The sequence below is a fragment of the Heterodontus francisci genome, chromosome 4 (assembly GCF_036365525.1).
Source record: "Heterodontus francisci isolate sHetFra1 chromosome 4, sHetFra1.hap1, whole genome shotgun sequence".
Taxonomy (NCBI): Eukaryota; Metazoa; Chordata; class Chondrichthyes; order Heterodontiformes; family Heterodontidae; genus Heterodontus; species Heterodontus francisci.
In genome coordinates, this window is record NC_090374.1 from 153,760,709 (window position 1) to 153,781,511 (window position 20,803).

Consider the following 20,803-nt stretch of genomic DNA (forward strand, 5'->3'; position numbering starts at 1 on the left):
AATGGGGATTTTAGCTGCAAGATTAGGTTGGAGAAGCTGGAATTGTTCTCCTTGTAGCAAAGGAGATTAAGACAAGAGTTGATAGAGGTATATAAGATTTTGACAGGTTTGGAAAGGGTAGATAAAGAAAAGTGATTCCCATTAACTGATGGTCAAGGACTAGGAGACAGATTTAAGGTCTGGGGCAAGAGATACAGAGGGGGATGTGAGGAAGAACTTTTTTTATTCAGCGAGTGGGAATGATCTGGAACTCACTGCCTACGAGGATGGTGGAAGCGGAGATGATGAATGATTTCAAAAGGAATTTGGGTGGATACTTAAGGGAAATAAAATGGCAGGGCTACAGGGATAGAGCAAGGGAATGAGACTGATTGGATTGCTCTGCAGAGAGCTGACATGTACGCGATGAACTGAATGGCCTGCTGCTGTGCCATTATGACTCTATGACTCCTATAACTCTAAGACAGATACTAACCATCTCCCCTTGACATTCAATGGCATTACCATCGCTGAGTCCCTCACCATCACCAGCCTGGGCTTTGCTGTTGACTAGAAACGTAACTAGACCGACTAGAAACGTAACTAGACCAACCATATAAAGGCACTAGTGAGGAGTGGAATGGAATACTCTCCACTTGTCTGGATGGGTGCAGCACCAACAATGCTCAAGAAGCTCGACCCGATTCAAGACAAAGGTGCATGTTTGATCAGCACCTCATCCACCACTTTAAACATTCATTCCCTCCACCACCGGTGCAAAGTGGCAGCAGTGTGGACCATCTACAAGATGCACTTCAGCAACTCGCCAAGGCTTCTTTAACAGCAGCTCCAAAATCTGCGACCTCTACCACCTGGAAGATCAAGGGCAGCAGAGGCATTGGACCACCACCACCAGCTGCAAATTCCCCTCCCAGTCACTCACTGTCCTGACTTGGAGCTACATTGCCATTCCTTCACTGTCACTGGGTCAAAATCCTGGAACTCCCTCCCTAATAGACTGTGGGTGTGCCTAGACAACAGACTGCAGTGGTTCAAGAAGGCGGCTCACCACCACCTTCTCAAGGGCAATTAGGGATGGGCAATAAATGCTGGCCTTGCAAGCGATGCTCACATCCTATGAAAAAATAAAAAAGAAACTCAATCATTGGCCCTTACTGAAGTTGAGGAAAGAGATTTACTCCCTAAAAACGCTTTGTTTATATGGTCCACTGATGACAGCCCTTCTCCCTCTCTTTCAAGCAGCATGTCCTACTCTGTGTGGCCTCTCTTCATTCTCCCAATCATGCTCAATTCCAAGAGGACGGCCTACTAGGCCGCCCATGGTACTTCAGCACCAGCCAGACAACCCCCTGCAGATTATGGAAACTTTAGTCAAGCATAGGAAATCTCCAGAAATGTGCAGAATACACCAAGCACCTGAAGAAATAATCAGCAGCTAACCTGTATGTAGTTCATGAGCTCTTTAAATATTGCTGGTGGGTGTGGGTGGCGGTGGTCCTTCAGTTTGTTTAACATTGTGTTCAGCCAATACCCTACTTTAACCTTGCACAGCTAGGGCAGAATTTAATGGGCCCCCACAGATGAGCTAAGAGGCAGGGACGGGTACCATAGAACTGTGACGAAAGGCGGGGGAGAGTGCGTTGGCCTCTCGCCTTCCTGTTGCACGGCAATAAAGTTGAAGGTGGGCAAGGCCAAAGATAGCTTTCCACCCAGAGACCAATTGAGGCCCTTAAGTGGTCAATCACCAGCCACTGAAGGGCCTCGTCCCATCATCACTGGAAGTAAACTAGCGGCAGGGGGGCATCCATCATGCAGGTTGGTTACCCAGTATAACAAGTGAGTCTCCCTGCGGGCCTGCGGGGCAGGGGCCTCCTCCGTGGGCAATCTGTGGCCTAGGGAGGGCCCCCGGCAGCAAAGGCTGCGTCTCTGGTAACACACACTGCCCTCATCGCCCACCCTCCACTCCTCCCTCCAATTGCCGGGGCCTGCTGGACTGGCTCCGGCGACCCTGCCTCACTCACCTTTGGTCCAGGGCTCCAGTGCTGGGCCTGGTTGAAGGCCTCCTGTAGTCCTGGCAGTGGCCACCACACCTGTTGGTGCTGCTGATATGACTGAGCTGCCGGCTCTCTGATTGGCCAACAGCTCTTTAAGATGGAATCCCCGTTTTCAAAGGGATGGGGATCCTGGCGGTGGGCAGTTAATTGCCTGAGTGCTGTTGAATCATGCTGGGTGGGGTTCGGAGTGGTTGAGGCGGGGTTCCCCTTGCCTTTTTGGCCCAGCGCAGGGAGCCCTGCCAGCTAGACTAAATCCAGCCCCTGGATTGTGCAGTTTTAAAATGACAGCATGGCATGACATCAGCATTGCACACTCATTCGTGTCATCATCTTGTTGCTCTGCATGCTGCCGGCAGTCATTAGGTGCATGTAAAAACCCTTTGACCGCACAACCCTTTACCATGAAGGCATCCCGCGTACTTCCCATCGGAAATGTGTGTGTGTATTTTGTATGCTGCTTTAACATCTCACACTGAAGAGTGCCTTCAGAGTCTCATCGACAGGTTTGCGGCTGCCTGCAATGAATTTGGCCTAACCATCAGCCTCAAGAAAACGAACATCATGGGGCAGGACGTCAGAAATGCTCCATCCATCAATATTGGTGACCACGCTCTGGAAGTGGTTCAAGAGTTCACCTACCTAGGCTCAACTATCACCAGTAACCTGTCTCTAGATGCAGAAATCAACAAGCGCATGGGTAAGGCTTCCACTGCTATGTCCAGACTGGCCAAGAGAGTGTGGGAAAATGGTGCACTGACACGGAACACAAATGTCCGAGTGTATCAAGCCTGTGTCCTCAGTACCTTGCTCTATGGCAGCGAGGCCTGGACAACGTATGCCAGCCAAGAGCGATGTCTCAATTCATTCCATCTTCGCTGCCTCCGGAGAATACTTGGCATCAGGTGGCAGGACCGTATCTCCAACACAGAAGTCCTCGAGGCGGCCAACATCCCCAGCTTGTACACACTACTGAGTCAGCGGCGCTTGAGATGGCTTGGCCATGTGAGCCGCATGGAAGATGGCAGGATCCCCAAAGACACATTGTACAGCGCGCTCGCCACTGGTATCAGACCCACCGGCCGTCCACGTCTCCGCTTTAAAGACGTCGGCAAACACGACATGAAATCCTGTGACATTGATCACAAGTCGTGGGAGTCAGTTGCCAGCATTCGCCAGAGCTGGCGGGCAGCCATAAAGACAGGGCTAAAATGTGGCGAGTCGAAGAGACTTAGTAGTTGGCAGGAAAAAAGACAGAGGCGCAAGGGGAGAGCCAACTGTGCAACAGCCCCGACAAACAAATTTCTCTGAAGCACCTGTGGAAGAGCCTGTCACTCTAGAATTGGCCTTTATAGCCACTCCAGGCGCTGCTTCACAAACCACTGACCACCTCCAGGTGCGTATCCATTGTCTCTCGAGATAAGGAGGCCCAAAAGAAAGAAAGAAAAAAGAAAGAATTTTGGATATCATTTTCAATCCTTATGTGGCTGTGCAGCAGCTTAAAACAGGTACTACACAGCCCAATTTCGGCTCCATCAACACTTGTGTGCACCTAGCAGAAAATTATTAGAAGAAACAAAACCTTCGAGGAAAGATTCTACACAAATTACAGGTGTCAGTGTGAATACCATGTGAGATGTAAGATTACACTGGGAGCCATCATTGGATAAATACATTTCACCTATTACTGATCCACCCTGTCCCTGCCAAAGCTTGTACCCACTCAATTCTGGTATGCACCTTCAGCTTAGTGAGGTGTGTCATATTACAAATATCGTATCTGTAAGGCTTGTATTTCCCAGTATCAATGAGAGATCTACCTTGTGTAAGCCATGCGCTACCTTGTTTCAGTACATTTACTGTGTTCCAGGGTTAGCTGGATCACTGTCAAGTGTCAGCTAGTGGAGGACTTTGGGAAACATCAGAAGCTGTATTTCAAATCTGACCTAGTCATGGGAGCATCATGGGGGAATCTGCCAGTATCAATGACTTAAATTTACCACCTTACAAATAGGATTGAGTTTAGATAGAGTTAAGCAATCCCATAACCAACGGATCAGATCTAAGCTCTGCAGTCCTGCTACATCCAGCTGTGAATAGTGGTGGACAATTAAACAACTAATTGGAGGAGGTGGCTCCACGAATATCCCCATCCTCAATGATGGGGGAGCCCAGCACATCAGTGCGAAAGATAAGGCTGAAGCATTTGCAACAATCTTCAGCCAGAAGTGCCGAGTTGATGATCCATCTCGGCCTCCTCCTGAAGTCCCCAGCATCACAGATGCCAGACTTCAGCCAATTCGATTCACTCCGCGTGACATCAAGAAATGACTGAAGGCACTGGATACTGCAAAAGCTATGGGCCCTGACAATATTCCGGCAATAGTACTGAAGATCTGTGCTCCAGAACTTGCCGCGCCCCTAGCCAAGCTGTTCCAGTACAGCTACAACACTGGCATCTACCCTGCAATGTGGAAAATTGCCCAGGTATGTCCTGTACACAAAAAGCAGGACAAGTCCAACCCGGCCAATTACCGCCCCATCAGTCTACTCTCAATCATCAGTAAAGTGATGGAAGGTGTCATCAACAGTGCCATCAAGCGGCACTTGCTTAGCAATAAACTGCTCAGTGACACTCAGTTTGGGTTCCACCAGGGCCACTCAGCTCCTGACCTCATTACAGCCTTGGTTCAAACATGGACAAAAGAGCTGAACTCAAGAGGTGAGGTGAGAGTGACTGCCCTTGACATCAAGGCAGCATTTGACCGAGTATGGCATCAAGGAGCTCTAGCAAAACTGAAGTCAATGGGGATCAGGGGGAAAACCCTCCGCTGGCTGGAGTCATACCTAGCGCAAAGGAAGATGGTTGTAGTTGTTGGAGTTCAATCATCTCAGCTCCAGGACGTCACTGCAGGAGCTCCTCAGGGTACTGTCCTCGGCCCAACCATCTTCAGCTGCTTCATCAATAACCTTCCTTCAATCATAAGGTCAGAAGTGGGGATGTTTGCTGATGATTGCACAATGTTCAGCACCATTCACGACTCAAAGAATAAAGAACAGAGAAAATTACAGCACAGGAACAGGCGCTTCGGCCCTCCAAGCCTGCGCCGATCCAGATCCTCTATCTAAACCTGTCACCTATTTTCTAAGGGTCTGTATCTTCAGATACTGAAGCAGTCCGTGTAGAAATGCAGCAAGACCTGGACAATATCCAGGCTTGGGCTGATAAGTGGCAAGCAACATTTGCGCCACACAAGTGCCAGGCAATGACCATCTCCAACAAGAGAGAATCTAACCATCTCCCCTTGACATTCAATAACATTACCATCGCTGAATCCCCCACTATCAATATCCTAGGGGTTACCATTGACCAGAAACTGAACTGGAGTAGCCATATAAATACCGTGGCTACAAGAGGAGGTCAGAGGCGAGGAATCCTGAGGCGAGTAACTCACCTCCTGACTCCCCAAAGCCTGTCCACCATCTACAAGGCACAAGTCAGGAGTGTGATGGAATAGTCTCCACTTGCCTGGATGGGTGCAGCTCCAACAACACTCAAGAAGCTCGACACCATCCAGGACAAAGCAGCCCACTTGATTGGCACACCATCTACAAACATTCACTCCCTCCACCACCGACGCACAGTGGCAGCAGTGTGTACCATCTACAAGACGCACTGCAGCAATGCACCAAGGCTCCTTTGACAGCACCTTCCAAACCCGCAACCTCTACCAACTAGAAGGACAAGGGCAGCAAATGCATGGGAACATCACCACCTGCAAATTCCCCTTCAAGCCACACACCATCCTCACTTGGAACTATATCGCTGTTCCGTCACTGTCACTGGGTCAAAATCCTGGAACTCCCCTCCGAACAGCACTGTGGGTGTAGCTAGCCTAAATGGACTGCAGCAGTTCAAGAAGGCAGCTCACCGCCACCTTCTCAAAAGCAATTAGGGATGGGCAATAAATGTTGGCCTGGCCAGTGACGCCCACATCCCATGAATGAATAAAAAAAAGTGCATCTCCAATGAGCTTGCTGTTGAGCCACAATAGGAACTGTTTACTCCCTGTGCCCAGTAACAAATAAACCATTTATTTAAGAACATAAGAACCCAGGAAATAGAAGCCGGAGTACACCATATGGCCCGACGAACCTGCCCCATCATTTAATATGATCATGGCTGATCTTGGGCTTCAACTTCACTTTCCCACCTGCTCACCGTAACCCTTGATTCCCTGAGAAACCAAAAATATATCTATCCCAGCCTTAAATATATTCAACGATGGAGCATCCACTGCCCTCTGGGGTAGAGCATTCGAAACCCTTTGAAATTTCTCCTCATCTCAGTCCTAAATGATCATCTCCTTCTCCTTGGTTATCTGTTAACTGACTGGTGGTTGCTTATTATCACTTGGAAAATCATTATGAGATTGCATGGTGTACTCTGGTTGTCAGCAAACATCATGGTGCTGGCAAAAGAAGAAATTATAAAAAGAAAAAGAAATAAAATAAAATGGAGCAATAAATGGGCTAATGACTTAAAAAAAATCAGTTGTACAAATATGTTAACAGATAGACAAAGAAAACTGAAGCCATAAATTGATCATCTCACTCAAAGACCTCAAGGATATCTGGAGGGACATGCGGAAGTGCCCATATTGGCTTTTTACAACATTAATTCTAAGGATGTGGGCATTGCTGTCAAGTCTGGCAGATATTACTCATCCCTAGTTGATCCTGAGAAGGTAATGGCAGGCTTTCTTCTTGAACCACTGCTGTCCATGTGGTGAAGGTATTCCCAAAATGCTATTAGGTAGGGAGTTTTATGATTCTGACCCAGTAACAGTGAATGAACATCAATGAGTGTCAAGTCAGAATGATGTGTGACCAGGGCTGTGGTGCACCACTGGCCTACAGCAGAGGAAGTATTGCTGAGGGTTGAATGGTGATGTATCCAACCTGATCTACTTAATGTTGACACTGGCTACCCAAAATAGGAGAATGTTCCATTCACCACAACTTTGCCACAAATAACCGTAGTGAACTTGGAAGGTGCCTGTGTCTGGAACCCAAGTGGCTGTTTTTCTGTATTAGTACAAAGTGAGAGAGCACTCACTCATTAAAACCTTGAGGTGCACACTTCTCCAACTCATTCATTACTGTCTTGTTACTCCAAGTGTTGCTATGCAAAGGATCAGTAGCATTGCGTTGCTTACAGTAAACTCTCATATAAAATGTAAGCTCACACTTACATGAAGACTCCTGGCCAATTAAAAAGGCAGAGAATTCGCCCTGGATGCTGCTTGATAACTGAGTAATAGCACTGAGGGAACGCAAGAATAACAGCCAGGCTCCAGATGCTTACAATGACGACTTTAGTTGCAGTTGCTGATAGTCTTGGCTGTAAAGGATGTATGATCGCCATGTACCTTTAAAAACAAAAAAGAAAATTAATCAATTACACCTTTCTATAGTGAATTTGGGAGGTTTCATTCATTCCATTCCCTGTACTTATTGGGAATAATAACATTTTCTTGATTAACTTTTCAGGGAATTGCCATTGGAATTTTCACACCATTGAAGAAAATTCAATTGGACTCATTTTCTTCCTCCTCTATCTGGAGGCAAGTCAGGTGAACTCTTCCTGATCAGAACATTGCCCCTCCAATGTGGGTTCTGTCATTTCCCCAGGCCCATTATACTGCAGGCTCACCCTGACAGGGCCTTGCCCCCAATAACTGGGCCAAAATTGCTACCCTGAGAAACTACAGCAGTAGGAAACTTTGCAGCCAATTTGCACACAGCATGGTGCCATGGGCAATGTGATAATGACTGGATAATCTGTTTTAGTGAAGTTGGTTGATGGATAAATACTGGCCAGGACACTGGGAGAATTCCTCTGCTTTTCTTCAAAATAGTACCATGGTTCTCTTTTACATCTGTCAGAGGGGGCAAACAGGGCCTCAGTCTAATGTTTCATCAGAAAGACAGCACCTCCATCAATGCAGCACTCCCTCCATATTGCAGGGATTCAGTTTACATTTTGTGCTCAGGTCCCTGGAGTGGGTATTAGACCCACAACCTTCTGATCCACAGGCAAGAGTGCTATCAACTGTGCTATGGCTGACACTCAATTACACTTATGTAGATGTAGACAGATTAAAAATAGAAGGCACATTTCAAAAATTATAGTGTTAGACGTGAAGCTCTTCAAAGATATTTCTGAGATCTAGGATCAGAAGCTGTATAAATGCAAAGCTTTCTTTCAACATAATCCTAGAAAACCAATTTAAGACCATGCTACCGAATGATTAGTCTCCAGGACTTTTTGAAATGTGAAAACTGAGTGACAACAGCAACAGCTTGCATACATGTAACATCTGTGTTCTATGTTTGGTTCGTCTCCTGCCACCTTAGTATACTTAGTCTAGCTTGGAGAGATTACGGAGTCTTCTGTACTTTGAACATTAACTCTTTATTACTTTCTAACTGCATTAACATCTCACACTGAAGAGTGCCTGCAGAGTCTCATTGACAGGTTTGCGGCTGCCTGCAACGAATTTGGCCTAACCATCAGCCTCAAGAAAACGAACACCATGGGACAGGACGTCAGAAATGCTCCATCCATCAATATTGGCGACCACGCTCTGGAAGTGGTTCAAGAGTTCACCTACCTAGGCTCAACTATCACCAGTAACCTGTCTCTCGATGCAGAAATCAACAAGCGCATGGGAAAGGCTTCCTCTGCTATGTCCAGACTGGCCAAGAGAGTGTGGGAAAATGGCACACTGACACGGAAGACAAAAGTCCAAGTGTATCAAGCCTGTGTCCTCAGTACCTTGCTCTATGGCAGCGAGGCCTGGACAACATATGACAGCCAAGAGCGACGTCTCAATTCATTCCATCTTCGCTGCCTCCGGAGCATCCTTGGCATCAGGTGGCAGGACCGCATCTCCAACACAGAGGTCCTCTAGGCAACCAACATCCCCAGCTTATACACACCACTGAGTCAGCGGCGCTTGAGATGGCTTGGCCATGTGAGCCGCATGGAAGATGGCAGGATCCCCAAGGACACATTGTACAGCGAGCTCGCCACTGGTATCAGACCCACTGGCTGTCCATGTCTCCGCTTTAAAGACGTCTACAAACGCGACATGAAGTCCTGTGACATTGATCACAAGTCGTGGGAGTCAATTGCCAGCAATCGCCAGAGCTGGCGGGCAGCCATAAAGGTGGGGCTAAAGTGTGGCGAGTCGAAGAGACTTCTCAGTTGGCAGGAAAAAAGACAGAAGCGCAAGGGGAGAGCCAACTGTGTAACAGCCCCGACAACCAATTTTTTCTGCAGCACCTGTGGAAGAGTCTGTCACTCGAGTATTGGCCTTTATAGCCACTCCAGGCGCTGCTCCACAAACCATTGACCACCTCCAGGCACTTACCCATTGTCTCCCGAGACAAGGAGGCCAAAGAAGAAGAACTTTCTAACTATATACAGCTTCACACCAGACTGTGCAACTTCTCTGAAGCCGTGCTGCATCTCCCTCTAAGTCTCTCTCACATGTTATCTCTTACATCATCATAGTGGAAGATATTCCTTACACTGTCTTAATATTAACCCTTTCAGACCCTTATACTACAATCTGAAACATTAAAAAAGTAAAACAGATGCCCATCCAGCCAGGGAAAAATTAGGACTGGAGGCCACAAGCTTGGTTGAAGAATAGGTTTGCAGATAGCTTCTAAAGGAGTACAGAGAATCGTAGACGCAATGGGGTTTAGAATTTGGGAGTTCTAAAGAGGGAGACCAAGGCAGCCGAACAATGTGCTGCTAATTGTAAGGCAAAGGGAGGCACAGCAGGCCAGATTCAGAGAATCAAAGGGCTGGAATTTTATCAGCCATCTAGGGACAGGCAGAGTGGCGGGGCTGCGGGGGCGGGGATGGGTGAAGCCCATTTAATTGTGAGGGAAGGCAGTGGGTGTGGACTGCCCATCACCATTCAATTTAATCAGGGGTGGGGCAGGCCAAGGACTGCCTGCATGCCCAGAAGCCAATTGACACCCCATCACCATTCAATTTAATCAGGGGTGGGGCAGGCCAAGGACTGCCTGCATGCCCAGAAGCCAATTGAGGCCCTTAAATGACCAATTAATGGCCTCTTCCTGCCGCTGATGACATTTTACCAGTGGCCAGGTCGGGAGTGGCCTCGCCTTTTGGGGAGGTCGCCCAGTAACACCAGAGCTGGTGTTGGGAGGGGGAGGGGGGGCAGGGGGATCCCTCCTTCTTGGGCAATCTGTGGCCCATGAAGGGCCCCTGGCGACAAAGACCACCCCTGTGCCAACACCCTCCCCACCCAACCTTGCCCACAGCAACACCCCACCACCCCTCACTGGTGCATGCCTGACTGGCCCCAGTGAGCCCATCCCTACTTGCCTGTCCATGGCTACTCCTGGTCTTGGGCCATGGTGGCTCATGGTGGCACTGCTTGGACTGCTGAGCTGCGGGCCCTCTGATTGGACAGCAGCTCTTGGAGGCGGGATCCCTTTCCTTAAAGGGTCGGGGACCCCGGCGCTGGGCAGTTAATTGTGCGTGAGCTGTTAAATGCAGCCGGGGGCCCCAAAATGACCGAGGTGGGGTTCCCCCTGCCTTTCTGGCTCGACGTCAGGACCACCTCTGGCTGCATAAAATTTAGGCGCGGATAAAATTCAACTTTGCTGTGGGCACAAACTAGGCAGTAGCCGATCATAAACTCAACACAATCTTCCTTTCCAGTCATTTCAAGGTTGAATTTTACTGGAACTCCTTCAGTCCCTCAGTTTTTCTTTCCTCCTCCAGTTTTCAAGCTTTAAAACCCAAGTCTGTTGTGTAATCAATCATTACCAGCTCACTTCTTTTATTGTTTTCAGTTTTGCTGCTGCATGGCCCCTCACCTTGCTTTCTCCATAGGTATATTACGCAAGGGGTTCTGCTCTAACATCTCCCTCCAGTTCTGTGACACAATTGCCACTATGGAGCCTCATCGTCCTCCTTCCAATATATCATAAATCTCACCAAACAGATCTTTCTTGCTCTGTAACTCAGAGCTGACATTTTTGAACAAACAAAAATCATCAAGTCCTGGTAGCTGGTACAGAGGGATTAGAGTGGGGTTTCCAGTAAAGATTTCACAATCCTCCTGCGAAAGGACATTGGATGGTCATCCCACTGGGTCAGAGAAACTGAAGGCAAGTTATAGAAAATACACAATAGACAACAAAAGCAAATGAAGCCTCAAACCCAGCCAATACCAATTGTTTATGAAAGTATGAATTTAATTCACCATTTATTTGTATTGAACAATAAATAAATAGCCTTTGTTGAAACAATCCAGCTTGCAACTACCATGACTGGAAGGTTTTCCATGTTTGTTGAGCCATTAATCCGTGAAGAAATCACTAAGTAAATTCTGACCCCTTGAGGTGACTTCCTACATTACAACAGTGACTACACTTCACAAAAGTACTTCATTGGCTGTAAAGCACCTTGGGATGTTCTGGGGTATTTTTTTTTAACTTCCATCTTTACGGTTAGACCAAGCATTATACAGCAGTTAAACTGAACACCTTTTTCAAGCGTCGTTCCATATCAGTCAATCTTACTTTGTGAGATTTGCAATTATTTGAATCTGTTAGTGTGAGAGAGGAGGAGAGGGAAAAAGAACGAGAGAAAGACAGAGTGGCAACAACTCACATTTATATAGCGCCTTTAACTTGGTAAAACATCCTAAAGTCTTCACAGGAGTGTTAGCAAACAAATTTTGATACTGAGCCACATTGAGATATTAGGACAGATGACCAAAAGCTTGGTCACAGAGGTAGATTTTATAGAGCGTCTTAAAGAAGGTGGGAGAGGGAGAAAGTTAGAGAGGTTTAGATAGGGAATTCCAGAGCTTAGGGTCTAGACAACTGAAGGCAGGGCTGCCAATGGTGGAGTGATTAACATTGGGCATGTACAAGAGGTCAGAATTGGAGGAGCGCAGAGATGTCGCAGGGTTGTCGAGCTGCAGCAGGTTTTAGAGATGGGTAGGGGTGATGCCATGGCAGGATTTGAAAACAAGTGAGAGAATTTAAAAACTGAGAGGTTGCCAGACTGGGAGCCAATTTGATCAGTGAGCATGGGTGATGGGTGAAAAGGACTAGGTGAGATTTGTGATATGGGCAGCAGAGTTTGGGATGAGCTCAGTTTATCTAGGGTAGAAAATGGGGGGTTTGCCAGGAGAATATTGGAATAGTCAAAGCGATGGGTAATAAAGGCATGGATGAGGGTGCCAGCAGCAGATGAAATGAGGCGGGGCGGAGTTGGGTGATGTTACGAAGGTGGAAGTAGGCAGTCTTGGTGATGGACTGGATATGTGGTTGGAAGCTCATCTCAGAGTCAAATATGGAACCAAGATTGCAAACAGTCTGGTTCAGTCTCAGACAATTACTAGGGAGAGGGATGGAGTCAGTGGCTTGGGAATGGAAAAGAGTGAGAAAAAAAATCAATTTCTATAATGCCCTTCACATCCAAGGGATGTTCCAAAACACTTTACAGCTAATAAAGTACTTTTGAGGTGTGGACATTATTGCAATGTAGGAGACATGGCTGTAATAATCTGTACTGGTGATATCAGCTGAGGATAAATATTAGTTAGGATATCAGTAGAACTCCGCTGCTCTTCAAATGAGTGCATGTGTTACGACCAGGTGAGGAAGGTGTCTAGGGGTCTCTTTCAGCCTTCAGCTGGTCTTACTGTAACAGGATTTAATTTTAACACACTGTGTTTTGAGCTTCCCCTTGGTGAATCCTTGTTCACCGCTTTCCAGTTATAAGGCAAATAAATGAGCACAAACAGGCTTCCTTAGGTTTAAAGAAGAAAAGTGAAATTTATGAAACTTAAACTAAAAACTCTAATTCGGTTAACACCTACGGATACATGCCGTGCCCATGCGAGCATGCACACGTGATATGCATATGCAAATAGTGACAGAAAAAAGCAGAAGAAAAGATAAGTAGAACAGTTTGAGGCAATATCTTGTTACTGTGCTTTGAGCTCACTGTATAGTCCTTTTGTAGGTAATTCTTGCTTTTCGTTGGGGTCCAGTATTCTTCTTAAACCTTGTTCACTGTAGGAGACTTTTCTCTCTTGGGGTTCATGTGGCTTCAATGTTTTTTTCAGTTCCGTGAGAAGGAGATAAGAGCAGACAGGAGAGAGATGTTCTCAGTCCAGAAGCAAAGAGCTTACTCAGTTCAAATTCTCTGAGGCAAGTTCAAATTCAAAAAACTCCAACCGCCATTTAGTCATGTGACTAAACTGGTCTGACCAAGTTCTGTGTATTGGAGAAGCAGGGACTGGTTCCTTTGTTCCAACACTGTCTGCTAGTATGCAAAATAGGTCTTTCTGGCGAGGGGCCTGGCAATTCCTTGTGATAGGCCCTCTTTTCTTCCCAGTAGCAATTTTAAGTTTTAATGTTCATGTGATGAAATAATTTGTCTCACTAATTTGATTGAGCTTTTTGAAGAAGTGACAAAGATGATTGATGAAGGAAGGGCAGTGGATGTTATCTATATGGACTTCAGTAAAGCCTTTGACAAGGTCCCTCATGGCAGACTGGTACAAAAGGTGAAGTCACATGGGATCAGAGGTGAGCTGGCAAGATGGATACAGAACTGGCTCAGTCATAGAAGACAGAGGGTAGCAGTGGAAGGGTGCTTTTCTGAATGGAGGGATGTGACTAGCAGTGTTCCGCAGGGATCTGTGCTGGGACCTTTGCTGTTTGTAGTATATATAAATGAATTGGAGGAAAATGTGGCTGGTCTGATTAGTAAGTTTGCAGACGACACAAAGGTTGGTGGAGTTGCGGATAGTGATGAGGATTGTCAAAGGATACAGCAGGATATAGATCGGTTGGAGATTTGGGCGGGGAAATGGCAGATGGAGTTTAATCCGGACAAATGTGAGGTAATGCATTTTGGAAGGTCTACTGCAGGTGGGAAGTATACAGTAAATGGCAGAACCCTTAGGACTATTGACAGGCAGAGAGATCTGGGCGTACAGGTCCACAGGTCACTGAAAATGGCAACGCAGGTGGATAAGGTAGTCAAGAAAGCATACGGCATGCTTGCCTTCATCAGTCGGGGCATAGAGTATAAAAATTGGCAAGTCATACTGCAGCTGTACAGAACCTTAGTTAGGCCACACTTAGAATATTGCGTGCAATTCTGGTTGCCACACTACCAGAAGGACGTGGAGGCTTTGGAGAGGGTACAGAAGAGGTTTACCAGGATGTTGCCTGGTCTGGAGGGCATTAGCTATGAGGAGAGTTCGGATTGTTTTCACTGGAACGACGGAGGTGGAGGGGCAACATGATAGAGGTTTACAAAGTTATGAGCGGCATGGACAGAGTGGATAGTCAGAAGCTTTTTCCCAGGGTGGAAGAGTCAGTTACTAGGGGACATAGGTTTAAGGTGAGAGGGGCAAAGTTTAGAGGGGATGTGCGAGGCAAGTTTTTTTACACAGAGGGTGGTGAGTGCCTGGAACTTGCTGCCGGGGGAGGTGGTGGAAGCAGGTACGATAGCGACGTTTAAGAGGCATACTGACAAATACATGAATAGGATGGGAATAGAGGGATACGGTCCCCGGAAGTGCAGAACGTTTTAGTTTAGGCAGGCATCAAGATCGGCACAGGCTTGGAGGGCCGAATGGCCTGTTCCTGTGCTGTACTGTTCTTTGTTCTTTGTAATGTGTACCTCATTCTTGGCAGGTCGGGGCCTGCATGACACATGGGATTTATTTTAACATCCAGCCAAGAGGGTGGATAGGGCCTCTGTTTACACCTTACCTGAAAGACAGCAGCCTCCAACAGTGCAGCACTTGAGTGTCAGCCTAGACTTTATGTTCAAGTCTCTGGAGTGGAACTCAAACCTACAACCTTCTGACTCAGAGGTAAGGGTGTTACAACTGAGCCAAGACTGACTCCTTGACTAATCCAGTTGATTAGGTAGACAATCATTTTGAGACAAAAGGGGACTGCTACTTGAAACAGTAGATTAAGTAACCACTTAAACAGAAGCTGGAATTAGTATTTTGTTATTTGCCTGAGCTTGAAAGTTGACTGGGCACTTGGATCTAGCGATTGCTGTGTAGTTAGGTTCTACATTGCTGTGAAAGGAATAACAGTTAATTGCACAACCTCTTGCTCCCAGCAGGGAACCATGCTGGAAGGGAGGGTAAGTCAGAGATATGGATGCAACACTACAGCTCCCCACTGGCAATCTGGTATTGCAAAATTAGCCTCAACTATTTTGCTGCTGAATTGTAGAAGAGCACATTTTGGAGCTATGCAAAAAGCTGGAAGGAAAATTAATTGGGAAGCCACACTTAAAAATAACAAAAGATAAACTGGCTGTACTTTTAGTTACTTTGAGAAAAAGCATATACTAACTAGAAGAAGGAAAATGCAGCAAGACCCAGACTGTAGTGACCAGTTAAATTTGGTTAGAAGCAACTAAAAAAAAAATATCAGAATTACTTCAAAATACATAAAAAACACAAGAGAGCAAATACACTAATACACTCACAGTGGGAAGCCATTCGATGGGAGCATAGGTCAGTGAATCAGCACTATATTGGCTAGCCTCTCTTCAACATACACTACTTTTAAGCATAGTTTCCCAGTTGGAAGTTTCAGACCAGGGAATTTATTTTAAGCCGTAAGGAAGGTTGAGATTCAGACAAGACAGCTTAAGGTGGCTAAATGTAACTATTAGGAAAGGAAGGAGACAGACAGACAGAAAAAAGCCCATTCCAGGAAGTCATTTTTCAGTTAAATAAATCGTAGAATTGTCAAACAATAGGACGGCCCATGAAACAATACATTAGAATCAGCACAGATGGCCAAGAAGAATTTAAAATGGGTTTTTCACAAAGCTTACTAAATACCAGATATGATAAAAACTAAGCCATATTTTGAAAAAGCTTGAATGATTAAATCTCTACAAGCATCCTGGGCCAGATGGATTGCCTCTTAGAGCTCTCATGGAACAAATTAGTGATGCTTTGGCTGCTATTTTTAGATACTGAAGCAATGTCTGAGAACTAACGCAAAGAGCAACTTATGTGAGTTCAACCTCCTGATAATAACAGACTGAGTAACCTAACAAGAAAAGTGGGAGACTATTTGAGGGCAATATACAAGGTACTGCCAATGATCATCTAAAGATATCGAGCTAAAACTTCCAGTGAGGTGGGAGGGTAGAAGTTAGGGCAGTTGCCCACACCGAAGGATGCAATTTGCAGCGAAACCCGGATTAGCTGTGATGCTACACAGTCGGTAGAACAACTCACATTCCAGTTAGGTGTGATGGAATATAGGTATAATAGGGTTAATTAAGTACAATTTAGAAACAGTTAAAATATTATACCTTTTAGAATTAAAGATTGAATAAATAGTCAGTTTTTAGAACTCACTGACATTTCCCTTTAAGAAAGTAGAGTTAGAAAATGTCAGGGTCCCTGTTATGAACCAGAAACAAGTTGTGTCTCTGTTGTCAGGGGCTTGGAAGACAAACACACACATTAAAATGTCCTATCAGTAAGTGTAGCATAAACTTAATTGGTTTGTGCAGACAAGTTGCTTTGGGATGCCACAGAAAGGGCAATTATGGATAAATGAAACAATAAATGGAATGGACTAAAAGGAACAATAGGTTAAGTAAACACAATTATAAACATTTTGACCAAATAAATGCTCACAACTTCAACAGAAAAGGAATTTCAGTAAGACAGTAAGTGGAAATGGTAATTAAAGATATGGATTTTAAAAGGAAGCAAAACACACACAGGAAGGTCATATTTAAATGCTAAAAGTCAGATGACACTTCAGAAACATGAGAGGTTTTTGAAGCAAAGATTAGAAGTGTTGAATTCTCAAACAATGCTTCTCAACTAAGGGATATTTAAGGTAAAAAGTTTACTTTAAATTTTGATGGATATTCCAAGAGATTTTTGCTGTAACATTAGCAAGGTTAAAGTTTTGGATTCTATGTTAGAAATAAGATTATATGTTACATCTTTTAGTAATATTTGATATTGTGATATACTTATCCACTTAGAAGTGTATTGCATGTTAATTTCTTGAATAAATCTATAAAAGTTAATAAATCGTCTCATGTAGCATTCTGTATACAACTGCAAAGAACCCCCTCTCTGTGTGTCTTTAAGTGGAAACATATGTATTGAAGATACGTATTATAATATCTGGGCTATTTATGACTTAGCCATAATTATTAAAAATAGGCTATCCGAAAGATGGTAATATTCTCTGTTGGTTTTCTTTCTTTGAGGGAAAGCTAGGACAATTCTTTGGCCCCAAATAAGTGTCTTTGAGAATTTGTCTGGTTTGAACTTGATTAAAGGCGATTCATAGGGATTTGTACTCCTGATTTGGTTTAGTTCCTACAAAGGGTTAAAGTCATAAATCACTTCACAGGAACAAGTGGGGAGCCTGGCAAGTCTTTCCTCTGTCTCCTTTCCAACACCAGAAAGTAACTCTGGGGACGTGCCTAGGGGTCTTTCCAGGGTACTGGCCAACATGCTTAATATTACCAGAAGAGAGGGGTGCAGAGATCTGGTGGAGGTGCTGTGGTTTCAGCTCAGTGATGTCAATACACACTGTCCAGCAGCATGCATACAGAAGCAGAGGAACACTTAGGTAACTGAGGAACTACCAGTTCATTGGTTAACCTGCCAGCTGAACATACAAACAGGAACAGGAGTAGGCCACAGTCCCTCAAGCCTGTTCCGCCATTCAATAGGATCGTGGCTGATCGGATTGTAACCTCAACTCCACATTCCCACCTACCCCCAATAACCTTTCACCCCTTTGCTTATCAAGAATACATAACGAGAGTGGCAAAAGTAAACAAGTCAATGCCAGTAGGTGAAGGTACACAGCAGCAACAGAAGCACAAACAGGTCTACAAGGGTCTGATGGTCTCATCTCTCTCCTCCTTCTTTCAACTGAAAGTAGGGAAGGAGAAAGTCCAATGCATAAAGTGGGAAATGGGAGTAAAATATCATGGCAGGCACAGGAACTAAACACCATTCTTAACTGGATAGGAAATGCTGCCCTTACATGCAAGGAAAGTGCCTGAAGTGCGGCTGGGACCCATAACCTCTGTCACCAATGGTGGCACCACATTTTGAACACGAGCACACCTTCAGCCCATGATTGTCTGTTCATTCACCTTCAAGGAAAAAGATCACTGGTCACTAAGAAATTTCACAATATGGCTACCAAGAAGAAAACCTCCCCTTAGATTTGACCCCCAGTGCTCCTTAGTATGTACCCAAGTGACCTACAGAGGCAAAAGGCTTTGCCATCCTTGCCATATACCATTGTCTACACTACAAGAGGAAGTCTATAATTCACAAAGGGGTTCTAACTAGTCCCCAAGTCCCTCATCCAAAGTAAACACCTAGTAGTGACTGGAATATTTCTCAGTGATTGTGAGCACTAATTGAATTGATTAAAACTATTTAAATTGACCAATAAGGTCAATAACCTCACCAAAACAGGTAAGCTAATACAGCACATACTTTTCCTTTACTTCCTTGCCCACATGGGCACCAGCACATGTTTCACCCTCTTAAAGGAGCATGTGCACAACTAACAGTCCTCAATGCACCCGGGCTAAAGGGGTGAAAATTTGGAATCACAATACGACTACTCAAGTCCTCAAATAGCAATTACTTACATGGACAATCCTAAAGCTCCTTCCTCCAAATAACAGCCTCATACCCTCACATCTCTTACTCAAATCTCCCATGCCACCCGACACATACTCCTCAACTATTCATCTTCTCATTAATCTATCTTCTGGCTTGAGAAATTGACACACAATGCCTGTGACAGGGTGGCCACTGGAAGGGATATCCACACATTTAAACTCTTCAAGTGCTATGAGTACAAGGTGATGCAGTTCGTGGAGAAGCATACGAAAATACCTTTTTAAAAAAATATTGTGGGGGAATTTTATGCTGTCCCCAAAGTGAATTTGGAGGTGGGGAGAGCATCTCATCAGGCGGGATGGTGACAGGGGGGGGGTGACCCTGCCACCTTCCAGCCTCCACCCCCATTAACTCCATGGTGGGAGCCTCCTCTCACTTTACTTCATCTAGCCTTATCAATATATCTTTTAGCCCATCAACAGATCCTTCTATTTCTTTCTCACTCATCTGTTTATCTAGCTTCCCCTTAAATGTATGTTACGGCCACATGGTGAGATGTGGTTGGTTCCCACTGTTCAACTCCCCACCTGACCGCAGCAAGTGTGTTTTGTTATTAGGATTGAACCCTTTGATATTTTATTTGTTTCTTGTAGGTTTTAAACGGAAAATCAATTGTTTATTGATCAATAAGCCTTATCCCAAAATTGTCACAAACATATCCGCTCGCACATTTGCTCGTGCAAACACACACACATACACACACAAGACAGATAGAAAGGGAAAAAGGGAAAGTGATGCCATTTTTAAAGGGCAGCCGACCCTGCCAGGATATTAACATTTTTAAAGAGATATAGCCCCAGAATTACATAATATGCAAAACCCCTTTCCCACCCCCCCCCCATAACAATTACATGAACTATTTGCCCTTACCCCACCAAAACACTTACCTGTAACATCTGACTTTCCTCCCCAAAACTGCATAAAGTTTAAAGTACAACTCTTCCCTCCATCCCCTACACCCATGACGTTTATTTGACCTAGTCCCCCACCTCCCCACCACACTGATAAAGTTACCTCCTCCCCCCTCCCTGCCAGTGTCATGCCTCGTTTCCCCGGACAGGGATCTGAAGGTGCGGGAGTGCCAGCTGCCGTGCCGAATATCGTAGCAGGCCCTCGAGATCGCGGGTGAGTATATTTAAATGAATTAATTTTATTGATTTAAGCATTCAAATTGTGGTCCCACCGCCCATCAGCGGGGGTGGGGGTGGGGTTGGGCTACTATGGAGCCTCGCTGCCGCCGGTAGGATCGAGCCATCTTCAGGCCCCCTAACCACGGATCTTGATGTTGAGGGCTGTTTAAAATCCAGCCCCTTGTGGGCATGACATCCCAGCCAAAAGGGAAAGCAATGAAATTCCTTGGATTTCATTTTTATGTTGTTTGCTTTTTGTTGTTGCAGGTTTAGAAAGAAGAAGAAAAACGGTAAGAAGTTTTAAGGTCACACCACTGTATACATTCATTTCATTCACTCCATCTTACAACTGCTACAGCTAGCATTGCTTCTAACAGCAATTTCATGTTCATGTTTAATTTTATCATCCTTTGGATGCAGTACCATTAAAATTGCATTTCTTTTGGATTTAGAGATACAGCACTGAAACAGGCCCTTCGGCCCACCGAGTCTGTGCCGACCATTAACCACCCATTTATACTAATCCTACACTAATCCCATATTCCTACCACATCCTCACCTGTCCCTATATTCCCCTACCACCTACCTATACTAGTGACAATTTATAATGGCCAATTCACCTATCAACCTGCAAGTCTTTGGCATGTGGGAGGAAACCGGAGCACCCGGAGGAAACCCACGCAGACACAGGGAGAACTTGCAAACTCCACACAGGCAGTACCCAGAATTGAACCCGGGTCGCTGGAGCTGTGAGGCTGCGGTGCTAACCACTGCGCCACTGTGGTTATGTGTTGTCAAATGGGTAGTAGTTTCT

The 20,803-nt window shown here is 45.4% G+C and overlaps 1 protein-coding gene across 1 annotated transcript in view; it reads right to left on the bottom strand.

The window, feature by feature from the left end:
- Window positions 1-20,803, bottom strand: part of LOC137368739 (neuromedin-K receptor-like) — a 90,833-nt gene that overhangs the window by 35,837 nt on the left and 34,193 nt on the right. The window contains exon 2 of the mRNA XM_068028925.1: window positions 7,307-7,483. Coding sequence (XP_067885026.1) covers window positions 7,307-7,483 — 177 coding nt within the window. The remainder of the gene's footprint in view (window positions 1-7,306; window positions 7,484-20,803) is intronic.